Source organism: Polyodon spathula, chromosome 19 (assembly GCF_017654505.1).
Source record: "Polyodon spathula isolate WHYD16114869_AA chromosome 19, ASM1765450v1, whole genome shotgun sequence".
NCBI lineage: Eukaryota > Metazoa > Chordata > Actinopteri > Acipenseriformes > Polyodontidae > Polyodon > Polyodon spathula.
In genome coordinates this window covers 10,911,004-10,937,023 of record NC_054552.1, presented here as the reverse complement: position 1 = coordinate 10,937,023, position 26,020 = coordinate 10,911,004, and the positions used below count along the sequence as shown (strand labels likewise).

The window sequence follows — 26,020 nt, the reverse complement described above, 5'->3', positions numbered from 1 at the left end:
ACCCTCGGGGGATTTGAAAGGAAAGTGCTACATTCTTTGGTAAATTACCCATCTGTGCTTACGTAAGCTTCCTTTAAGCCTTTTTGCTACATTTAAATACGCTTCAACATGACAGGAAGGAGAAGGCTTATAAAAGCTGCCCTCAAGCTTGGTTGTTGCTAAGGTAAATGCAACAGTTTTCCTGTTGTAACTGAGAAGAAAGTCCATCTCTATTGCATACCTCTCTTCCTACCACCACAGCAATGAATCTGGCTACACTCCAAGGCACTGGAACCATTTTTATAGTGGTGGTGCTGAATGCCATTGAACAAAACTATAACCCCTGCATATGATGGAAGCCATGCAAAGCCAGGGGGTGATGCTGAACCCCCAGCGCCCTTGCTACACGCTTCCTCACCCTAACATACATAATCTATTGAACTGGTACCCTGCTCTGTCTGTTCCCCTAGAACCATACCCCTAAGAACCCTGGTTAACAGACCTTCAATAGAACTAATCTTTGATTACCTTACCTAAAATAGTATTAGACAGTCCAAGATTAATACTAATTATGTTCTGTGAAACGAGCCATAACAACCCCCGTCCACCCCCACCCCAAGATTAGATAAATTAAAGATACATGTTTGTACCACAAATCTGGGCATGACAGTTTGCATATTAATCAAATCTAATCTTAATAGTGCTGCTAAATAGTATTAAATCGACACCCTTTCCCTGATTTTCTGCAGATTTGACGATCTTCTGTTGCATTGTTTTCTATAATTCTTTTCCAAAAGGAACTGTAGTGTGCCTATGCATTGAAGCATGGTTGTTGAGTTTTTAGAACAAGACTCATTCATGGTTCGCTGCTTTAGTTTTATGCCATACAAAAGTAAAATTAATAACAATTATTCAGATTTGAATAATGTAATTGTTTTATAGTTTTATTTATAGTCTATTCAAGTGGTCCTCAAAGTCGTGCCTGCGAGCAATTTCGTCACCGCGAAGCTAGACCATCGTGCCCGCTGCATCTGTTCTTAAATTATGGGTTGTGAACGCATTTCTGGCAGGTCGTAGCATGGGAAAATAAAGAAAGCTTTAAACACGTTTTCCAACAAAAGCGCCACAGCAGTCTGTTGACAGTACTGCTCGTAATGCTGTGCTTGTACGTACGCAACATTTTATTTATTTTTTTCCTGAATGGCTTTTGCGACACGACCAGCCAACTGAATATCTCCATTGTCTCTGTGGGAGCCCAATCATAAGTTAGCTGGGTGGGACTTAAATTGTGTCTGTTTCAGTTACAGGTACGGACAGTAAGTTTAACCAATAGGAGAGTCAAATATCTGCCAAGTTTTACGCAGCTGTCCAATAATAAGCAAGCAGACACCGTTCACGGTATTCTGCATGAAAATTGAAGGCGAGTGAGTAGCCAAAGGGAAAGTGAAAGATCTGACAGTTGTCCAATCATTCGTGAGCAGAGGCAGGGTGTTAATATGTTAGTGAGCACTGAATTTCACCAACTGTTATTGAGAAAACTAATACATTTCAGTATTTAGAATATAATTTTCTACTACCCCCCCCCCCCCCCCCCCCCCCCCAAAAAAAAAAAAAAAAAATATCCAAAGAAGCGAAACCGCACTCAAACCCGACACACGATTTTAACAATTTTTATGTAAACATTAAGCTAGCTTTCTAACATTATCAGATCTTTCATCACAAACAGGTATACGCCAGATTGTCACAATCAAAAGAGCGGCAAACAAAACTTTACAGGCATTGGAAGTATCGTAACACTCTTGTGCTGTTAACATTCTTAACTACATAAGTCAGTTTCGGTTTATGTTGATGTCTCTGGCGTTGGTGGTTTAGGTTTTTTGTTGTAGAAAACCGCCAAATGTAGATGTCTTTTTACCATTGTACAGGGCTACATAGAAATTCCCTCCGTTTTAGCACATATTTTCGCTGACTGACACTCTTTGGTTATGTTATTAAGGTTTGAAAGTTTGAAATAAACTGTGCACTTACATATTCTCTACCCACTTATGAAAAACATAAAAATATATATTTTTATTTTTAAATAATAAACCCTGGCAGCAGGGACATAGCCAGGATTTTATTTCGGGAGGGGATGAAAATGGAAACTTTAAGGTGAGTAATCAGTGGTGCAGTTGACAACCCGATTTCTTATTTGTGCATTGACGTTTTATTTTTGAAAAATAAAGAACAATCTTTTTTTTTTTTTTTTTAACATTAGACCAAATTCACCATTGTGCAAAATAGTTAGAACAAGATTAAAAACAAAAAAGCAAATACAAAGCAAATTACTTGAACTTTTAACATGTGCATCAGATTTCAATTTCACATTATGATAATAAATAAAAATAACTATATATAATTTCATTCGTACTTATGGTTATTCATTTTTGTTAACTAACATTTTGTGTTCAAAGCAAAGCAAACCATTTTATTTAATCTCACAAATCCTGACTAATTTAATTACTGTTTGAATGGCGCAGGACTGCTGGTGTTAGCTGTTAGCTTGTTGTCTTCAGACGGTTCATCAACAGTTTTCTGAATTTAGACCAAAACAAATAGCAATTTTTTCTTATAATTTTTTCCTTTCTCCTACAGCTGTCAGGCCATACTTCATGTCTCTCACTCAGTGTTCCGTCATGTTGCGCGTCCGTTTGTATTGTAAAGTGTAAAAGCTGTGTGCATTGTCCAGTCAGAAGAGTTCAAGGTTGAACCTCTCATGAATGACAGTAAATATCCCAATCACAAAAAGAAACTCTTGCAGACAGCAAGTATTTCTGGTGGGGGGGGGGGGTTACGTGACCAGGTGTGCCCCCCCTGGGGGGTGGGGGGGGTGGGGTGCGCATCGCGGACTACAATGCACCATAAACAAAAGTGGAGTGAAAACACAAAAAAATGTCAGTATCCAGTGTTTCTGTTAAAACCTAATAGTATACCCGAATTATAAGAATTAGGCCCATGTACCAAGCAGTTGTTTTACTTAACTGAAACTGCACCTAAAACTTAGGATAACTAAGTGCCAACTACACTTTTATTGTTGGTGTGTTTTCCAAGTTGCAGAAAGTAATTTACTGTAAATATAAATACCCTTTCCCAAAAATGAGCTTCAGGCCTTGGTTGCTTTTAAGACCCTCCCTCGGTAGTTGCTATAAAACCCTCACACATTTCTATTCAGCCATTTAGCTCACACAAACAAGCACTGCTAAAATGGATCCAGCTGTGTCATACATTCAGAATGACGGCAAGACTGTTTACCCTCCAGCTACAGTTATTGAAGTTGGCCAGGACCCAACACTTGTGAAAGATTATGTTGTATGGTCCATTTTCAACCTTTTTCACATGAATTGCTGCTGCCTGGGATTGATTGCATTGTTTTATTCTATTAAAGTAAGTGTTTTTACTTTACATTTTAATTAAAAACATATATGTGATAAAGAGATGTTGGGAGAGTTACTTTTTAAAAAGTAATCAACTTTTTGATTAACTGCTTAGAGTAAAAGTTAGTTACAAATAGTTACTATTTTATCTATGCTATATATTTGAATAGTTGGAGGTATAGTAGTCTCTTTGAATTATCAAGCCACAAAATTGTGTACCATATATACTACACTTTTCAGTATAGGATTAAATAATATGTTGTCAATGGCCCTCTTTCCCAGCCAAACAACATATATTTATGCATCACATCTCTAGCTTTTCAGCAATAAACAAATATCAAAACAACCCAGATAATATGGAGAGACCAAAGACGATGGCTTATTTTTCATATTAACCTAGTGCTTTATATGAAAAAAAAAAAATTAAACATGTATTCGGGCTGATTTACATATCAGTCTTTCTTGGCATATTTTATATACACCAGACAAACATTACATAGAGAACCCTGGGGTGGAACAGGCAATACACTGCAATTAGTAAAGAAAGGCTATCGGTACTATATAGTATACGTAATCTTTTTTAAGTAAGATATTATTTAATAATAATAATAATAATAATAATAATAATATATTTGTTTATTTCGTATAGCGCCTTTCATTAAAGATAATCCCAAAGCACTTTACATTTTAAAAATGCGTAAATATAAAACAATACAATAAAAAGAATACATTGCAGTAAACCAGTGTATAAAAATGAGTCTTGAAACTCTGAGTCTCTGATAGACCTTGGAAGAGAGTTCCAGAGATGAGGGGCCAAAAACCAAAAGGCAAAATCTCCCATAGTTTCGTAACTTTGCACGGAAAGGAGATCATTTTTAGCAGACCACAAGTTGCTCTGGGGTTTGTAGAAGCAAAGCAGATCCTTGATATAAGATGGACACAAGTTATTGAAGGCCATGAAGGTCAGCAGCAAGATCTTAAAATAAATTCTGTATTTAACTCGCAACCAGTGGAGAGATGGTAAAACTAGTGTTATATGGTCTTTTTTTGTTAAAACTCGAGCAGCAGAATTTTGAATGTATTGCAACCTGTTAAGAACATTAGTTTAAACACCCACAACACTTCAGGTACTAATATAGCATATGTGGTTGATTAACTTAATCAGAGATTCTATCAAGCATTTTCACAGACTACAGATTGTTGTAGATAATGTTTTAAAACACAATACACATAATGCATGTCTTGGAAATGTGATGAAATGAATATGTACATATTTTCTGTTATATTATAACTCAGGGGGCTGGTGACCACAGCACATACAAAAATGTTCCTATCCGAAATGACTCATTTGAATGCTGCCATTAGCTGCTTGCAGTTATTTCAAATGTAACATTGACGTCTATATATATATATATATATATATATATATATATATATATATATATATATATATATATATATATATATATATTTGTACCCAGAAAAATTAAATTTAATATTTTTGAAAACTAAAGCAAGATTCAAAGTGAAGAAATTAAGTTTGAATCCCACATGTAAATATTCAAAACTTTAAAATCCCAAGCTTTTTATAATATAATTATTGTGTATTTTCTTTCTACAGTCCAGGGACCAGAAGCATTCAAAGAACCTGACTAGCGCCAGATACTATGGTGAAACTGCTAAACGCTTCAACATCGCCAGCACTGTCATTTCTACAATTGTTATTGTCATCTTTTTAGCCATTTATGTAACAGGCATTATTGCTGTGGTGCAAAGTGTCCAAAGGAGACCATGAAGCTCTGAGATATCCATACAGACTGTCAAATTCAGTCTTTGTCGTTATGGGCTTGTCATTCCTTTTAAAAATAATGTCACCATCAGATATATTTTGTATATTTACTGGATATTTGCTTAGTACAAAATACATTAAGTACATTTACTATTAAAGTCTTTTATACTTTTTATTTTACTGAAATGCAGTTAATTTTTAGATTTTTTTACATGTGATCAATCAAACGTATTATTGTCTGTAGTGTATAACCTCATGTCATTGAGACTATTTGTAACAATGTGATAAGAACATTAATTCATTGAAATGCCATATAGAAGAGTAAATCAGTCGAAGTATTTTACACAGAGAAGTAAAGAAGATTTCCATTTGGCACAAACCAAGTATGGTGTGAGCTAATAAACTGGACAATAACTGATGAACTCATATATTCATATATAGATTGCTGAACAAGATGAAATGCAATTAGCAAAATGGATCTTTTACAAAAAAACCTGCACTATTGAAATGTAATGTTCTATTTCTGTTCCTTTTTTAACATGAAATAAATACATTTTCAAGCTAAGATATTGTTTCTTTTTTCCCTTTTATTTGATTAAAACTAGGTATGTTGACTGACTCAGATTTTCTGATCTTGACGGGTTCTATATTATATTATACTGTCAGACTGGTATTGATTGGTAACCATGAGATTATATATAATATATATATATCATATATATATATATATATATATATATATATATATATATATATATATATATATATGGTTATATATATTAACATGACGACAAACCGAAAACCTGTTTGTATAGTTAAAACTTCTCTTCCTTTTTTGGGAGTTTGGATAATACATTTTCAGTAACTTTAAAGTAACAATTCTGTTTGTTTTCCACATTTGGCAGTTTGCTAAATATTAGCCTACACAGCTGAATTTGAGAGCCTGAAAGGGAGAGAGGTAGTATAACATTGTTTCTATAAGGAAGATGGATCTTGGCTGCTTTATATTATTCCATTAAAGTATGTTTATTTACTTTACATTGTAGCCTTAAATAGGCTGTAACAAACATATGTCATTTAACAAAGATAAGAATCATTTTTATTGTTTTTTTTTTTATGGCTGTATTATGCTTGTATGAACTGCTGTGCCACTGGGTAAATGTGGCAAAGTGGTTGATAGTGTGCAGGTGCAGTTGATTAAAGAACAATTGTAATCCAGTTGAAAAGGTTTGTTTTATTTATGTTTATGTCCCATGTGTCTCTGTGGCAAAGTGCCCGCCCCTGTGTATATTTTGTGTTATGTGTTGTGTTTTAATGTTGATGTATAGTCATCGGTACACGGGATATAAACAGGTCTGTGTAACACGAGTGTTTACAATGTATATTTGTATTTAGGTACGAGGATTGCACAGCACTTCACGTGCAGGTAAAATGTAGTAATATGTGAGCATGGGGAATTGCACTTTATTAATTCACGTGCCGTTCTATTGAGACTCCAATTGAATGATTGATTAGCAGTCGAGTCTCGGTACAGCTGCATAAAAGCAACATGTTTTCACCCACTCGGGGTTGTGTGTTCGGTGAGTGGAGAACAGGATAGCAGATGGAGGTAATAATTGTGATCATAAATAATACAAGTAAAATATCTGCTCACCATGTTTTGTTTAGTGTTAGTCAGTTTTGTTTGTCTGTTTATTTTGGCAAATGTGATGTGTCCTGTTTTTGTTTGTTGCAACCGTTTATTTTCTGTGTCTGTTCATTCATTAAATGCTGAGCGAGACCATTCGCTTAGCTCCACCAAACTCCACCTCTCTGTCGCTTTATTTCCTGCTTCTGCTGTGACGTCGCCCACTCCGGCCGTCTTTGTAACACGTGGTGTCAGAACAGGGATTACCAGTGCCCCCTAGACGCAGACCAGAGCAGGAACAGCAATTTCTTGTTTAAAAAAAAAAAAAAAAAAACAACAAAAACATAAAAAAATGTCAGAAGACACAGTCAGGCTGAGGAACTGGATCCGGGACAATGCTGGGCTGGAGGCACGGTCCATAGCCATCCGGGTCCTGTGGCTGATGGACAGGGAGCGATGGGAAGTATACGAGAGGGAACACACCCCAAACTCCCTGGAGGAAGGTGTGGGGTTGGTCCTCTGCTACCTGGAGGCAGCTATAAATAGAACAGCAGGTAGCAGGGTCTCCAGCGCTCAGGCGGGGGGACCGCAGGGATCCAAAGACCTAGAGGGAGCTATTCCCATCTCCCACAGCAGAGGATGATTGCCTGCAGGGATCACTTCCCCTACCGTCACCACCTGGAGAAGAGGAGCAGGTGCTTCCTCTGCCTCCATCACCTTCCCCTGCAAGTGAGGGAGAGCCGCACCAGTCCTCTGCAAGTGAGAGAGAGCTGCACCAATCCCCTGCAAGTGAGGGAGAGCCGCACCAGTCCCCTGTAATAAGGGTAGACTACATGTCGCTCCCACCTCCGCCGCCAGGAGACTACATGCCTCCGCCACCTCCATCGGCAGGAGCAGAGCAGCAGGAGATGCCTCTGCCTCCGCCATCTTCACAGGCAGGAGACTACATGCCTCCTCCACTGGCAAGAACAGAGCAGCTGGAGCTGCCTCTGCCTCTGCCACCTCCACCGCCAGGAGCAGAGCAGCAGGAGCTGTCTCTGCCTCCTCCACCAGCAGAGGGTGAATGCCTGCTGGGTTCCTGTCCACTAGCAGAGGGTGAATGCCTGCTGGGTTCACGTCCACCAGCAGAGGGTGAATACCTGCTAGTATCACTTCCCCCACCAGCAGAGGATGAATGCCTGCTGGTATCACTCCCCCCCCCCTTCAGAGGATGAATGGCTGCTGGTATCACTTCCCCCACCATCATGAGGAGAGGAGCTGGAGCTGGCTCTGCCTCCATCACCATCAGGGGAAGAGGAGCAGGAGCTTCCTCTCCCTTCACCAGAAGGACCAGGACTAGATGCTGGCAGTCCTCAGCAGCCCTTGCATAGGTTGCTGAGGGAAGCACGGGGAAGAACCACCCAGCCGCAATGGCTGAGAAGAGGGCCAACACCCGCACCCCAGCTTGTCCTGACTCCTTGCCTCGCTTCGCCCAAGGATACCTACCTCGCTTCGCCCAAGGATGCCTTCCTCGCTTCGCCCAAGGATGCCTTCCTGGCATTGCCTGGGGTTGCCAGTCGCTTTGCATCGCCTGGGGTCGCTGGAACTGCTTCGCCAGGGGTTGCAGTCAGCTCTGTTTGGCTGCGGGGGACATTATGGCCGGAGCCCCACCAGAAGGAGCTGCCGGCTATGAAAAAGGGGGGAGAGGTCAGGAGACCACCCTTTTCCACAGCAATTTCCCTGCAGGAGTTCTGGGGTCTGGAGTCCCTCCAGAGGGAGCTGCCGGCAATAAAGGGGGGAGAGGTCAGGAGACCACCTTCCCCCGCAGCAGTTTCGCTTCAGGAGTTCTGGGGGCTGAAGTCCCCCCAGAGGGCACGTCTGCTGACAGCTGCACAATTGGCAGCATTTCCGCCACCAGTGGTACAGCAGGAGGAGAGATTCATCCCGCTGTCAGCACGTCTGCTGACAGCATGGCCAGTAGCAGCCTGGCTACTGGCAACATTGCTGCCCATCAACCCCTTAAAGTCCCTGTTCTTGGCCCAGGACTTTGAGCGAGACTTTTGGGATTTTAAGGGGGGAGGTGGCCATTGATGCCATGTGTGCTTTGCACAAGGGGGGTTATATGTGGCAAAGTGCCCGCCCCTGTGTATATTTTGTGTTATGTGTTGTGTTTTAATGTTGGTGTATAGTCATCGGTACACAGGATATAAACGGGGCTGTGTTTACAATGTATATTTGTATTTAGGCACAAGGATTGCACAGCACTTCACGTGCAGGTAAAATGTAGTAATATGTGAGCATGGGGAATTGCACTTTATTAATTCACGTGCCGTTCTATTGAGACTCCAATTGAATGATTGATTAGCAGTCGAGTCTTGGTATAGCTGCATAAAAGCAACATGTTTTCACCCACTCGGGGTTGTGTGTTCGGTGAGTGGAGAACAGGATAGCAGATGGAGGTAATAATTGTGATCATAAATAATACAAGTAAAATATCTGCTCACCATGTTTTGTTTAGTGTTAGTCAGTTTTGTTTGTCTGTTTATTTTGGCGAATGTGATGTGTCCTGTTTTTGTTTGTTGCAACCGTTTATTTTCTGTGTCTGTTCATTCATTAAATGCTGAGCGAGACCATTCGATCAGCTCCACCAAACTCCACCTCTCTGTCGTTTTATTTCCTGCTTCTGGTCTGACGTCACCCACTCCAGCCGTCTTTGTGACAGTCTCCTATTGTTATACTATGCATTTATGATTGCTTACCTATGCTTTATCATGCTTTTACTAGGCTTTGTTACATTTTGGGGCAATTTCCATGGAAAAAGAAAAATAAGTCTAACCTTTTTCTCAATCTATTTTTCTTGTACTTTCTGGTTGTGTGTGCATCCATGTAGTTTTCTTTTAGCCAGAGAAATTCTTCCAAATACAAATAACATGCAGTAAATTCATTCACAAATTCATATTGAAATATGGGAGGGTATATGTAATGTTTCTGTCTGAGTTCCAATTTGGCCTTGAGCGATGATTGATTTTGTACAGCTTTTTTTAAACTGGGTTTCCACAAAGTTGTAAGTTTGTAACACTGCACGTGCAGCCTGTCTCAATTGGCCAGCAAAAAAAAAAAACTATGGGAAACAAAACAAAATAAATAAATACAAACATTCCATAAGAAAGCGCTGCGACCTATCCTTTTATTATTTGCTAAACCTTTTTGGAATGCATATTTATTATAAACCTATTATAATATATACAAGTGTTTACCTCAGAACCGTAGCTTCAGCAATTCTTATCAAACAAACCTAAATACTAGCACTTCAAGTTAATGATATAAAAATTATCCAGTCAAAATGTTTAGTACAGTATTTTTTTTTAAATATCGTTAGAATATATAAAATAGGCTACCCTACTCGCATTTAACTACATAAAGATATAGTGTAATAATAACAATAAATACCAGATTCATGGAACTAGCAATTTTTGGGGGTGTTTTTTTCATGTTTTCTTACTTTTAAAACAAATCTAATATATAAATATATAAGTAGTAAGAGGTCATTATTTGCGTTGATTGGGGAGAGGCTGAAAATTGAAAATCGTACACAACTGAATAACCATTAACTCATTACGGTGATGAACCCTGTTGATAATACCTCCATCTCTTTAATATTTTAATTACAAAATATTACTGAATATTAAAATATTAATGTAACCCGATTTCAATTCATAAAATAAACCATGTGGTGTCAAACATTTATTGAATTTTGGTTGATTTAACTCACAGAAATCCTTCCAACACCATAATGAAAAGAAAATAGCCAAAACTAACATACAATGACAAAATAATGTGTTTTTATTCCAATCGATATAATACGTAAGGAGCTGAAATATATGAATAAACCTGAATACAATTTAATGCAATTCAGAAAGGTTAAATGCAGTCTTTATTATTAGTAACGTAAAATATTGTGCTTTACACTTCAAAAACTAAAATCATAGCAACTGCTCTTAACAAAGGAATTGCGCTCTGAAGCCCAAACTATAAATTAAAGCACAGCCACTGATTAAGTCTGATGAGATCTTGTCAAGTGGAGATGCCGCTGGTCAACGAATATTTTGTAATGATTAACTCATATGCTTTTCAACACCAGTGCAAAACATTAAAAAAATATAGTAAATATAATTTAATTTAGCATTGGAGAAGTTTATTGATACATTTGACATATATAGTGTTTACCTGGTATTGAATTCTAGTCACCTGTAGTGTGTTTAGTTATGTACAATGTTTCAAAACTATACTTGTTTTTTTGTGATTCAGGAATGGCACAATCTACTGTTTGCCGATCTCTTTCACTCATGCACTGTAGGTCTATGTTTAACTATTATTCTATTGATCTCAATGTGGACCAAAACAACTCTAATGATCTGAAAATGAGAACAAGCCCAGGACGTTTTATAGCCACTTGCAGCAAAAGAAAAGGGGAATATGGGCAGTTGATTAAGTCTTGGGCTGCAGCGCTGGTCAACAGCTATGCAATTTGAAGGGCAGCCTGTCCAACTGTGCTGTAAGAGGGGGAGTTGTGCAGACATGAGTTGTTTGTGTGAACTATGGTTGATAGAAACTCGGTTTTGCAACTCATAATTGTATCAGACACAGACTGAAATACAACATAGAAAATGAGAATGAAAAACAATATTCTTAAAAAGAAAGTAGCACAATCATTGTGTTGCTTGCTTGCTTGCTTGCTTGCTTGCTTTAAACTAGTCTAGTCACTACTTTTTTTTTTAAATTTATTTAAATTTTTAATCCAAAAAATGACATTGCAAAGAGGTTTCTGTTTGAATGGGGAAGCAATAACCCTCCATCTTTTAACCTTAATGAATATTTAGCAAAAACATTGTAGATGAGGTAGTTTTTGGTGCATGTACGCACTGTCTCGGTGCTGAGGTATAAAGGGGTGTCTTACATAAGAAATAACCCAGGATAGGGTGTGCAGTAAGACAATTCTTACATCACATCCTGGGGTGGGTTATTTTGTGTATAAAAATAGCTAAATATATTATTTATCCTTCCACTGAGAAAAAAATAGCCCTTAAACTGTTTGATTGTAACATATATTTTGTACTTTTTTTTTTTTATTTGCCATAAACATTCTATTGAACATTGCCATATATAGTAACATTTTTTGAGATGAAATTACATTTGTGAATTGAAATTGTGAGACTGATTTCCCACTTCTGAGGGAAGATTCATGGAACAGCCAGACACTGCCCTGCAATGGCATTCAAGGGAAGTGTTTTTTTTGTTTTGTTTTGTTTTGTATTTTTTTGTAAGAAATGATCCTATTCAGGCTTTGCGGTCTTCAAGAGAAGCTGACCAGTAATTTCTGAGGCTGTTTTCACACCGATGCTGGTAACCGGCATAATTTTCCTAGATTGTAAACCACCATTAGATGATATGTGGACTAAACGACTTCCATGTCAGTTTGTGCAGTGCTGCAGTCCTTCCTGTCCGCGGCGAGCACAATAGAATTCTGTTCCGAACCCGACCGTTTAAAAGTCCAACAGTTGTGTCAGCAGAGAGCAGGAGAGATTTTAATTTTATTTTAAATATGTTTCTGAAATCGAAGGGTAGTAGTGAGATGTATCTGTTGTGTTGAGTTTAAATATTACATACTCGCTAATTAGTTTTATAAGGCTCTATTTAGTTTAATAAGTAGATGCAGCAGCATATACAGTATATTACATGCTGAGTGAGACTTGCGTGGTGATTTCTCAGATGACTTTTGAATAGTGTAATTGTTACTGGTTGCCTCAGGCAAATGTGCTTCATCTGCTGCAGTGATCTGCTAATTAATTCAGTAAGCCAGACAACAACATGATCAATGGTTGGTTTCACATATCCCCCATTTATCACTAATCTTGGACAACCTAATGTTACTTAGGGTAGGACTAATTGGAGGTCTATGGAATCAGCCCATAGTGTTAACATATTTATTCAAGGTAAGGATGGTGTGGCCCAAGATCTTGCTTTTCATCCTGAACGGAGCCGTCCCCTGTAAGATGTAATAGAGTGTATGGAATTGAGGGCATTAGGACCCAGGTAACTGATTTACAGACACCTCTTCATCATCGATAAAGACACTGAAGCTAAAATCATCTGTTTTTATAAGGGCAAGTCTAACTAGACCTGACTAAATTGCTCAATCGGTTATCAAAGGTATATAAGGGCTTTTTTTTATTCTTTGTTATTCTGTTTTGGGAATGAGGTAACTCTGGGTTATTAACCCTGCAAACTTGGCTTAATATGCTAAAATTGCTGTGTTTTGTTGGGAAACCATCTCAGCTTGCCCCAGAAAGCTTATGACCAAGAGAAGGCTAAAAACCTTCATCAAGACTCTCACCTTGAAAACACTGTAAATAAAAGAGTGTTGATAATGCTTTACTACATTCGTGACTCCAGTTCTACTTATTACAACACAAGAAAAACAAAGAACATCTGATTTACCACCCAGTCACCCTGACCTCTACGAGAACTGTCACAGACGATGGGGCACATTGACCCCCGAAATGGATATGTAGCTTTAAAGGAAAGAAGCTACACGACAGAATGACAAAGGTAAGTCTCAGCTTTTAAACAACTCAGTGAAGAATGGGGTCTGTCAAAAACCCATGGGAAATTTACATACTATTTTTCCCTAAATTTCTTTGCATACTTTTATAACTTGTATATACATGTTACTACGGTATGATTATTCAGACATACTGAATTGGTTCATTTTGTTTATATGACACAGCAAATTAACATGTTATGGTGTTTTTTTTCACAAATACTTTTTTGATGTCATCTGCCTGTTGTTGTTCAGCTGAAGCAATTACCTGAGAGAAGCCAGATAATGCTGTTCTTCATTTAACTATAATGTTCTTCATGTTTTTAAACGTTTGTTAATGTAGCTTTATCAAGGATGAAAAAACCTCAAAGCCATATCCTTATGTAAAAAATGCCTTTTGATGGCACTAAAGACTGCACATTGGTTGCAAATTTACATAAATACAAACAACTGACTGGTGCTTACTGACTCACAGATCTCACAAGACTTACTAGTGTCTACACAGTAAAGCCCAGTAACAGAACATAAACAGGAACTCATTTAGCAGGGGAACTTTCCTAATAATTAACCCTGGCTGATTGATGCAGGCCTGACTACCTAATCCCCCACTAAGAATTATCTACAGCCACGCTGCCCATACACACGACTGTAAACACTGTTTTAGGGGGAATACCAACCACCCTGACATGCTTCATTATACTTGGTTGTAGCAGTTACATAAAAAGGGACACTCTCTGTTATGTTATCTGATTTCTTACCTGTTTAATATACTGGTATGTGTGATATCATTCTCTGCTGCTGCTTCTGCTTAGATCATAAGCATGCTGATTAACTATTCCAGCAAGATTGTGCTTTTTCATCCACTGGCTCTGCTTCTCTGAATGTATGAACGGATGTGGTTTGATAGCAATAAAAATCAAGTACAGCACCTACGTAAGGAATGAGCTCAGAGTTAGCCTTTCTCTAACACAGTGTTGTGGGAAAGCAAGCAGTACATTTCCTTTTGGGTTTAAGTTCATGTTTGTGGGTTTTTCTTGTCGCACTCTTTGTTATAAATACCTTCATGTGCTTTTATTTGATGTTTTTATTACTAGAGTAGGTCTCCATATAAAAGGTCCTGAGCACCACATTGTGTACCTGCAAGCAAAAGCACATTACATCCCAGCAGCTGCACAGGAGTTGGTGCCAAAGACAGATTTACATTATCACACAATAAGATACAAACAAATACAAACATTTCCAAAAGTGTGGTCTGATCAGGAAGGCCATGTGAAACATTATTTACATCACAAGTAACCCTAACAACCCATACGGAAAGAACTTATATTTTACATATATTAAAAGCAATATAACAGATTCTGTCGAGTTAATGCCCCAGTTTGAATGATCGCCCCACTTACAGTACCATGCCATAGGTGCATATGTCAAGTTTTCCATTCTACTATATGATCGGTTTCTCAGTTTAGCATTTCCGGTTTCATTCTTAAAGCAGTTCTAGTAGTGTGGAATGTGCAATAAAAGTCAGGGGAGGGTCAGGTGACATTTGTATTGAATTGTGTGTCATGTAGCGATTCCAATCTACCGTGGGCATTTAGAAGACTGAGATATATTGTGGAAAGCCATTCAACTTTTACAAGTTATAATTAAGTTTTTTTGTTTTATTATTAGTTTTGCTGGTTTAACTGCAGTTTATAGTTTTTAGCAAAAGCTAAACAAGGCAACGTACATGGAGAGCGACAACGGGAGTGATGAAGATTTCAAAGTTGGTTCGGAGGATTTCGATACCAGCGACAGTGATACTGGCTTATCACTCAGCGATGATGATAAAGAGGATGTGGAGCCAAGAACAGCAGGGGACTGGGTGTTTATTACTGATCCCTACAATGATGCCAGTCCTCCATCATTTGATTTTGCACCTGTTTACACAGATGTACACCCCGTCGTGCAACTTGAGAGTTTGCGTTCTCCATTGGAGTGCTTTTTGACTTTTGTTCGAAAAGCTAATCATTTACCTTTGTGTCTGTACAAACAAAAGAGCATGCAGCCACTTTACAGGTAAGCCAGCTGCAAACGGGAATCTGTTTGGTTTGAAATGGCAGTGCTATCAAAACACATTGTTTTTGTTTTCATTGTTCAAAAAAAAAAAAAAATCTCTATATTGAACATGGGTATGTAGTACACAGGAACATAAAGGGTTAATGAAAAACACAGTTTAGGTAATTTATTTGTGTTTTATTCATCACATGTTAACATATTATAGCAATTACAGGTTTGAAAACATTATTATTTTCAAAATCTCTCCTCCAGGGAACAATCCAACCCCAGCCACCTGCCCAAAAGAGCCTGAAGGAAGAAGTGCTTCCATGGTGCCTCGTCTGTGCACAGCCCGGGCATTGTACAGGGTGCAGACTCTTTGCTGTACCCTCTCATCCTGGCACAAGAGAAACTGACCAGTTCACCAAAAACTGAAAAGTCCCGTTCCTCTTGAAGGTGAAGGACAATGTCAGTGATTGTCATTCTGAACGTATCAATCACTTCAATGCTGTCAAAAATTGTAAGCAAGCTTTGGTAAAATCTATTTCACAAAGAGCAAACATCAACCATGCACCACTGGATACTGTAACTTTTGAGCTAGATCAGGAGAAACAAAGGTCAAAACTTCAATAAGCTATTCCCAAAGTTCTATCCAAAGGGTTGTCACACCTAAAAAAAACTCACAAAAATCGATAAAATGTTTTAATAAAACACTTCACACACAAAACAACACCAAAGCTATGGCTATCACGGTTTTATTTCTCTTGTTCTCTCGCTCTCTCTCAGATTGCGGAATCATGGGAGGAGTTTGCTGAAAGGCTGTAGTGCTAATCGACGTGGGTGGTAGGAGCGGAATTACACACTACTTTTTTCATATTTATTTATTTATAACTTAATTTATGAATATTTATTTAATCATTTCAGTTAATTTTTTTATCAAAGTGTTTTTAATCCCTGGTGAGCAGTGAGGGTGGATTGAGATGAGGGGTTCCTGACAATCCGGTCCTTGCTGGAGGAGCCAGCTTTGTGAAGGCAGGAGTGACCCAGCTGGCACATCTGATGGACCTCAGGCTCTCCCGTTGATTAACTGCTGGCCAGCTGGTTGAACGGCTGGGCTGGCATTCAGAGAGGCTGGCAGAGAAAATGGTGAGTGGGCTAAGAAACTCCCTCCTCCAGGGCTCAGAGAGAGAGAGGCATTGAGGGAGAAACTGGACGGGGCCACAGGGCAGAGACAGGAATCAGTTTTCCCCAGGCTGCTAGTGATATGTTGGTAAAGGAAGAAGTTTCCTATAAGACCTACTCCACCAAAGAAAAAAAGTAAACACCTGTGCAAATTCAGAGCCGAATGGGTTATGACGGGCATAAACTTGGATTCGGAAAAGTGCAAATCGTTCAACAATATACATTATGTAGAAAATATTGTAGAACTGGATATTTAGGTGAAAACGTGGTTAAGCATTCAAAGTTGATATTTAATTTTGAAATACTGTTATTCAAGTGTTAAAGATACAGTATAAAAATGTCAGGTGTAATGTTTTTGCATTTTGAAAAGGTGGTCACCCAAACAGAGACTGAGTTGCAGAGTTACAATCTGGCAAAATGGTTTCGAGTTCAGGGAGGACCGCTTAAATATACTAGAAAGGGAAGTATTATGGGTATTTAAGTACAAGTCAACAGTATAATGCTACATGTAGAGAATATTGAATATGGATTATTGTCGGACTGCATCTAAAAGTGTGGTTGCATGACCTTCGAGTATCAGCCCAGTACACAAGGGGTCCAAAAGAAGAAATATTCATAAATGTGTTATACTAACGAGTGTTAACCATAACCCCTGGCATTATCTTACTTCCCTGTCTGTGATGCACTCCAGATGGAAGCAGCTGGGATTACTTTATCCTTTTCCCATAAATCATGTGACATGTACTGCACACCCACAACTTTTACATTTCAGACTCTTCAAAGCACATCAAAGAATAGGAGCTGGTTGAAACAGTGAGCCCGCATTGTCAAGTGTAACTCCACTGATTACAGCTAGCACTTCTTGTCCTCAGGGTATTATTAAAGCAAAATCAACCTGATTAGGGGTCCAAGGTAATGTCTGATAATAGGGGTGTTATAGCAAAAAAATGGTTGAGCACCTTTACTTTTACAGGTTAATTTTCAATGTTTTTTCTTTCATTTTGTTTTTTAATGCTTGTGTGTGGTTGAGTTGGCAGGGAAGGAGTTAACCTCTCCCTGCCAACTCCAAGTGAGAATGTGGCTGGATTCAACAGAACAATTGATGATTAATTCGGCTCCAGCCACAGGTGTATAAAAATGCAGTTGGTATAATTTGTTGGGGGAGGAGTTTTGGTAGGGTATGTACTGTGCTGGTGAGACCGTGAGTGAATGATAATGCCCACCCTGATGGTAAAAAGTATTTGTGTTTTTGATTCGCCTAAACCTTTTGTTTTGACCCTTGTGCCTTTTTTTGTACATCTGCAACTTCTTTCTCTGGATCTGCTTCTTGACATTCACCAGCCTTGGCTGTGATGTTATCTTTTCACAGTGCCCCCTAATGGAGATTCCTGATTGGTGGATGTGGCAGGGAGGTAGAAAAGCCCTGCACAGAGGGGGCAATATGTATTTGTTTATTATTATTATTATTATTATTATGATTTAGGGCAGCACGGTGGTGTGGTGGTTAGTGCTGCTGCCTCGCAGCTCCAGGGTCCTTGGTTCAATTTTGGCCTCATGGGTCTATCTGTGTGGAGTTTGCATGTTCTTCTGTTCGCATGGGTTTCCTCCAGGTACTCTAGTTTCCTACCACAATCCATAGACATGTTGGCTAAGTAGATTGGCCTCTCTAAATTGCCCCTTAGTTGCCCTCCATTGACTCACAACCCATCCAGGGTGTAGTCCTGCTTTGTGCCCTATGACTGCCGGGTTAGGCTTTGGCTCACCACAACCCTCTAGGATTAAACAGATAATGATGGATGGATTTTTATGATTTATGTATTATTAATACGACGACGAAAAGCTGTGTTTTGTATTATTGTTTGGCAGGACGAGCAAGATGCTGTCCACCATTATTTGTTATTGTTTTAATTTTAAAATACCTTGTGGGAATGCATGACTGTCAACTAGTAATTGTTGAATTTGCTGGCTGTCACGCATAATTATTAAAGTAGTGCAGACTTTGGCCGAGGGGTAATAAGATAATTAATATCTAGTTAAGCCCTAGGTCATAATATGAAAGACATGCAGTTTGAATGCAGAGGGTGGGTGTTTAAAAAGGAGGAACCTTTTATTTTGCTCTGTGAGCGTTGTTTTTGTGCAGCGGTGCGATTCATAACCCAGCCTACCTCTTTGTGCTGCAATTATTTCCTCGCCTGAGGTTATCGCCTCGGCTACCCTCTCACAGTGGATTTTAGATAGCATTTAAAGCACAAATTGCTAATTGTTTGATTATTGTTTTACATGTAGACTATAGTAGATTGAAATTATTTGGGGCCTATGGTCTTCAAATCCATTACACTGTTTTGTTTAGAAGTTTTTATAATTTAGGCTACATTTAGTATTGAGCCACAACAGTTTTGCATATCAAGATGTGAGTGTTCAAATAAAGATACAGTAATTTTTCCAGCTAAATTAAACTGACTTTGGAACATCAACAAACATTTCAAAAGGGCTTGGTCACATTGAATCCTATAGTGTTTTAGTGTGTTTATCTGTTGCTAAACATTAACATTGCTATGATTACAGTGTTATGTCTTTATATACATTACTTTATAAACATACAATTATACTTATTTCTTTCACCTTTATGTGCCGTTATTGAAATCTGTAATCCCAGTATTTAAGATATAATCCACCAAACTGCAGGCATTGTCTTACATCTGTTTTTATACTTCTCACAGTTACTCTCTGCTTTCTGTTTTATATCCTGTTCAGTATCCAATTTCATGTCCTCCCCTGTGTTCCTGCTGATTTTAAATGACGTATGAGTCTCTCATGTGGGACTTTATCAAAGGCAACAATGGAACATTTCTAAGTTTCCAGTGTTTAGGAACTCCACCTATATCTATAGAACTATATATGATAGTAGCCAGTGGTCTACTTATTTCTACCCTTGTTTCCTTACGCACCCTTGGATAAATGATACCTGGGCCCGGTGATTTGTTATTTTGTAGCTCCTGTAGCTTATTTAATACCTCTACTTCACTGCTGCTGAGATCTTCAACACTTGTGTGTACACAACCAGGGTGCACTGGCGTCGTATCATTTGTATCCTCTGTGGTGAAAACATTAAAAAAAATATTTGTCTAATACGTCAGATATTTTGCAGTCCTCATAAACCTAATGTTCATATTCATCCCTCAATACCATAACCCCCCTCTTTCAGTGTTATTTTACTTGTATAATATTGGAAGATTTTCTTTCAGGATTTTGTTTAGCATCACTGGCAATATTTATTTTGGCCTTCCATTTTTACCTGTTTAAGCATTACTGTAATGTATGCATCCAAATATAAAGTTACTATAATTACTATAATTGAGTATGTTTTAATTTATTGCATATTGGTACACATTGGTGATCACAGTTTTAAATATGTTATTCATTATCCTTCTTATTTTGGACAATTTTGTTGTTGATTGTAACAGTTTAGTAATAATTCAGATGTGGTTTTATAGAACATATTATCTCTGGCATTATTAAAAAAATAAAAAAAAGGCTTACTGTGTTCTTACAAATGTGTCAATTTGAAAGGCAGCATTACATACCATGTTTTAAAAAACAGTTTTTAACATTTGCTAACGTGAAAATAACACACACATTATGGGAAAATACTATAAAATGTGGTAAAATTATGAAAATGTATCCAGTTGGTTTATCACTTTAGCTATATATACCCTTCCTCAAAATTGTTGTGTTCAATTACTTGAGTTTCCATTCTGGCATCCTGTCTCCACTTTCACTATTTTTTTAATACTTTTACTGTCCACTGTTACTCTGTTTTTGTTATCTTTGTTCTGACAAGATTGTTCATGTTGACAGAACTCCTCATGTTGTTAGTAATAAAAATGGATCCAATCCAAGCTAAGTGTATTGTTTCATCTGTGCTGGTTCAACCTTAGTAAACAAAAGGGACCCACAGGAAGGTGGAGGACAGTGGCCATTTTCGTATTCAAGTCAAATCTGTTCAGTCTGTTCAACCTCCCCCACTCTTTCCTTTCCCACACTACTGCGTGGTCAGGCCTTTGGAACATTCACTGTGATGTTCATTGTCACATTTCAATATACTGTAAACAACACTCCTAATTTGGGGACTGTTGGGTGCAATGTTAACTCACAATGTTCTGGCTCAGACAGTACAGGGCCAGCACCCTCTGCCACTGGTCAATATATTGTAGTGGTCATCATGATATATATATATAGTAAAAACTAAACAAAACCTGTTTCTCAAAATTAAAGACAACATATTAGAATAACTGATTATTGTTTACAAGTGTTAATGACTTTGCATAATGTACTATTAATTTTGCTTTTCCGGGATTTTTTGTCCCTTGAAAACCATCAAGCACATTTTATTTTATTTTTTCACTGGAGTTGTTAAATGCAGTACGTCTGTGTTTGAGTTGGAATATAATACAGGCTTAAGTTTCGATTCTGGAGAAATGACTCATTAATTTGGATGACGTTCAGTTTGGGGGTGGGAGCAGAGCTGCAGAAACAAAATACGATACATTCCTTATAGCCTATGAAAAAAATACAACCCGTCCCTCTCTCATATAAACCCACCCTGCTGCGTTTAATCAACTTGCTGTAAACTTCTAGTAAGAACGTTATTCAGACGATAGAGATTTCACAGCAATGGAGAATTTCCAATATACCCAGGACAATGTCCCACTGCAAATCCAAACCAATAACTACGAGCGGCTGAGAGATGATCAGGGGGTATGCAGCCCCGCGGTGGTGAACATGGGTCCTCCTATATACCCCCAGGTTCGGGATCACATTGTTTGGTCAATTTTTAACACCGTCTACATGAACTTCTGCTGTTTGGGGTTCGCAGCCCTGCTTTTTTCAATCAAGGTAAGCACCCTATAAAACACTTAAAAAAGAAAAAAAAAGTCTCTTGTGTGTTTTTATCTTAAAACTGTAAAGAATATCATGTTTTTAACAAAGAACGTATAACTGCGACACGGCATTCTTCGGCAGCATTTATGCATTTTGAACATCCTGTAGTTTATACAAACAGCTTTGAAATAACTAAGTTAAAACGTACACGTTTTGTGGAGAGGATAAGATAGGGGTAGGGCCCCTCACTAGTTGCACACGCTGGGGGAATTCCAATTTGGCAGGACTGATTGTTTCGGAGAGATGGCGTGTGATTGTAATTTTTTTTTTAGAGCAACGTAATATATTTAGCCTAAGATCCTCGAACGAAACGAGCGCCGTAATTGTATGTATTGTAACTTTGCGCATAAATAACGGCCAGATGACCGCACTAAGATTATAATAGCCAAACAACAGACTTCATTCGCCAAGGTCAGCACACCACAAGACAGGCCACAGCAGCGTGGAAGCTGCCCCTTTATACCCAAAAAACACGTGAAAACATGTAACATTTATACATAACCACATACAATGTAGATATAAGAAGACCCCCCCCCCCCCCTCTTCCAAAGTAGCAGTGCTTGGGATTGACCTTCTCTTACTTAAAAACTTAAAAGACATTTGATCTAAGCAAAGTTACTGGAACAGGCAACTGTAATTAAAGACCTGCCTCTTTTAAATATTCATGCTGGAATAGGCAGGAGTAGGAGTGGCAGTTTACATTGCCCTAGGGTATTGAGGAATTCTTTTGTTTAAAAAGTATTTCATTTTCCGTTGTGGTTACTGGTATTTATACTGCGTTTTATCCTTTCAGTCAAGAGACAGAAAAGTTGTGGGAGATCTGGAAGGAGCTCGCCACTATGGGTCTACTGCACACTGCCTCAACGTGACCACCCTGGTCTTGACCATCCTCACCTTCCTCATTATAATTATTCTGCTTGCTGTTGGAGTCCTTCAGTTCTACAATATTGCCATGCAAGAAGTCCGGGACCAGCATAACCTGTTCCAAGGAAACGGAAAGTAAAGAAAGAAAGAAAGAAGGCAGGAACAAAATTACTAGCTTCAGCTGACTTGCAGATAAGTTTTCCTGCAGCACAAGTTTTTGTAATGGTATCTTTGCTGTTTGTGTTTTCTGTTATGTTTTCTTTTTTTGTAATGTTTATTTTCACACTTTGGTAAGAAAAAATAAATAAATTCAGCTTTTAATCATCATCAACATGGTTTTCCATTGTATTTTTTAGGGAGGTGAGGAATCGCATCCATTTTGCTATGTTGTTGTGAGTGGGTAAGGGTAGTGGCTGCCCTATCATGTTAATGTAGTTTTTTAAAGAATGGTGAAACCATTAACCCTTTACTGCACAACTTTTTTTTTTTTTTAGATCAAAATATGTGTTGATATCCCTTTGTATACTTATGAACATAATTGAAAGTTTTTTTTTTTGTTTTTTTTTTTTACATTTCTCAGTCCATTTTTGTTACAAAACCAAATATCCATATCCCAAAAGAGTACAGTTTAGAACAGACCGGGGTTTTCATATTGCAGTATTTTGACTATAATGACCACATTATTTACTACTTTATTTATATATTTATTTTTTGGGGGAGTATTGACAAATAAGTTTAAGCAAAAATACCTATTCTTCGGTAACTTGTGAATTTGTAATTATACCTGGGGCCATTAGTCAAATAATATAATTCACATCATAAAGATTATCTTTAAATATATATATATATATATAGTACTGTGCAAAAGTTTTAGGCAGGTGTGAAAAACTGCTGTAAAGTAAGAATGCTTTCAGAAATAGACATGTTAATAGATTATATTTATCAATTAACTAAATGCAAAGTGAGTGAACAGAAGAAAAATCTAAATCAAATCCATATTTGGTGTGACCACCCTTTGCCTTCAGAACAGCATCAATTCTTCTAGGTACACTTGCACAAAGTCAGAGATTTTGTAGGCATATAGTCAGGTGTATGATTAAACAATTATACCAGACAGGTGCTAGTGATCATCAATTCAATATGTAGGTTGAAACACAATCATTAACTGAAACAGAAACAGCTGTATAGGAGGAATAAAACTGGGTGAGGAACAGCCAAACTCAGCTAACAAGGTGAGGTTGCTGAAGACAGTTTACTGTCAAAAGTCATACACCATGGCAAGACTGAGCACAGCAACAAGACACAAGGTAGTTATACTGCATCAGCAAGGTCTCTCCCAGGCAGAAATTTCAAGGCAGACAGGGGTTTTCAGATGTGCTGTCCAAGCTCTTTTGAAGAAGCACAAAGAAAGGGGCAACGTTGAGGACCGTAGACGCAGTGGTCGACCAAGGAAACTTACTGCAGCAGATGAAAGACACATCATGTTTACTTCCCTTCACAATCGGAAGATGTCCAGCAATGCCATCAGCTCAGAATTGGCAGAAAACAGTGGGACCCTGGTACACCCATCTACTGTCTGGAGAAGTCTGGTCAGAGTGGCCTTACCTCTGACGTGGAAACAAGGCCAAGCGACTCAACTATGCACAAAAACACAGGAACTGGGGTGCAGAAAAATGGCAGCAGGTGCTCTGGACTGATGAGTCAAAATTTGAAATATTTGGCTGTAGCAGAAGGCAGTTTGTTCGCCGAAGGGCTGGAGAGCGGTACACGAATGAGTGTCTGCAGGCAACAGTGAAGCATGGTGGAGGTTCCTTGCAAGTTTGGGGCTGCATTTCTGCAAATGGAGTTGGGGATTTGGTCAGAATTAATGGTCTCCTCAATGCTGAGAAGTACAGGCAGATACTTATCCATCATGCAATACCATCAGGGAGGCATCTGATTGGCCCCAAATTTATTCTGCAGCATGACAACGACCCCAAACATACAGCGAAAGTCATTAAGAACTATCTTCAGCGTAAAGAAGAACAAGGAGTCCTGGAAGTGATGGTATGGCCCCCACAGAGCCCTGATCTCAACATCATCGAGTCTGTCTGGGATTACATGAAGAGAGAGAAGCAACTGAGGCTGCCTAAATCCACAGAAGAACTGTGGTTAGTTCTCCAAGATGTTTGGGCCAACCTACCTGCCGAGTTCCTTCAAAAACTGTGTGCAAGTGTACCTAGAAGAACTGATGCTGTTTTGAAGGCAAAGGGTGGTCACACCAAATATTGATTTGATGTAGATTTTTCTGTTCACTCACTTTGCATTTTGTTAATTGATAAATATAATCTATTAACATGTCTATTTTTGAAAACATTCTTACTTTACAGCATTTTTTCACACCTGCCTAAAACTTTTGCACAGTAGTGTGTGTGTGTGTGTGTGTGTGTGTATATATATATATATATATATATATATATATATATATATATATATGTCAATATATATTATATATATATATATATATATATATATATATATATATATATATATATATATATATATATATATATATATATATATATGTGTGTGTGTGTGTGTGCAAAAGGGACTGTTTAAATATAGCCTTACACATCCCCACATATTGCTAGGACTGTTTAAATATAGCCGTACACATCCCCACGTGTTGCTAGGACTGTTTAAATATAGCAGTACACATCCCCATGTGTTGCTAGGACTGTTTAAATAACCTACATGTAATTTTTTTTTTCATTGTTCACATCCTGATATTTTTAAAACTTAAATATTTTAAGTCTGTTTCACAGCTCTTCAAAATGTCTGCTCTGTTGCACTAGGGTTTGAGATCTGTCCTCTAAATCACTTTAGGTAGAGTGACAACAACAAGTGCTCTGGCCTTTCTGTCCTATACCACATCATGGATTGTTATTGCTGTGTTACCAATGTGGGCAATAATCCTTACACTATCAGTGCACTTGAGTGGACATTTTGAAAAGAGCTTTGAAACAAACTTTAAAGTTATAAGTGTAAAAAGTTCTCAGGATGTTAACAATGAAAATAAAAATTACAGGTACGTTATTTAAACAGTTATAGCAACACATGGGGACGTGTAACTGTGTATTTTTCGGAATCCCCACTACTGACATTTTAAATCAAGCTCTACCATGCAGATCAGCACATGTGAAATGCTTTGAAGCAAACACGTGGGTGGAGACCAACTGTACCCTTAGTGCAGATTAACTTGGCTTTGTTTCCACATGCAGCGCATCTTCTCTGATAGTCAATTCCATCCACAAGATGATCTCTGCCATCAAAGTGTACATCTACATGGACATGGCCATTAAGGACTTGCAGTGGCCGGTGCCCTGTCTGTGGTCTTACTTGGTCGGATGCTAGGTATACTCTTACCACACAGCGAGTAGTAGGAAGGCATTGCCTCAGCAACATCTAGGTCTTGTTCACCAGGTGCCAGGTTGCCATCTAGGTCTTGTGGTGGTGTCAGGTCAGTATTAGAAAAATACACGGGAGAGTTTTTCTTTGCTGGTCAATCAGTTTTCACCCAAGTATTATTTTTTCTGATTTAGAATGCGTGGTTCTTCATTTACTCGGATGTA

At 38.3% G+C, this 26,020-nt stretch overlaps 1 protein-coding gene and 1 long non-coding RNA gene across 2 annotated transcripts; both read left to right on the top strand.

Annotated features, from left to right (window-relative positions):
* The first annotated feature begins 2,946 nt into the window (after positions 1–2,946).
* Positions 2,947–5,746, top strand: LOC121294361. Its single transcript, XR_005946775.1, has 2 exons — positions 2,947–3,402; positions 5,014–5,746. It is a non-coding gene; the product is annotated as an uncharacterized LOC121294361 (long non-coding RNA).
* A 15,418-nt stretch (positions 5,747–21,164) lies between these two features.
* On the top strand, positions 21,165–22,697 carry LOC121294320 (dispanin subfamily A member 2b-like). The gene is made up of 2 exons (XM_041217915.1): positions 21,165–21,500; positions 22,339–22,697. The coding sequence occupies exons 1-2, from the start codon at positions 21,279–21,281 to the stop codon at positions 22,546–22,548; spliced, it is 432 nt and encodes a 143-aa protein (XP_041073849.1). The 5' UTR covers positions 21,165–21,278; the 3' UTR covers positions 22,549–22,697.
* Positions 22,698–26,020: the final 3,323 nt, after the last annotated feature.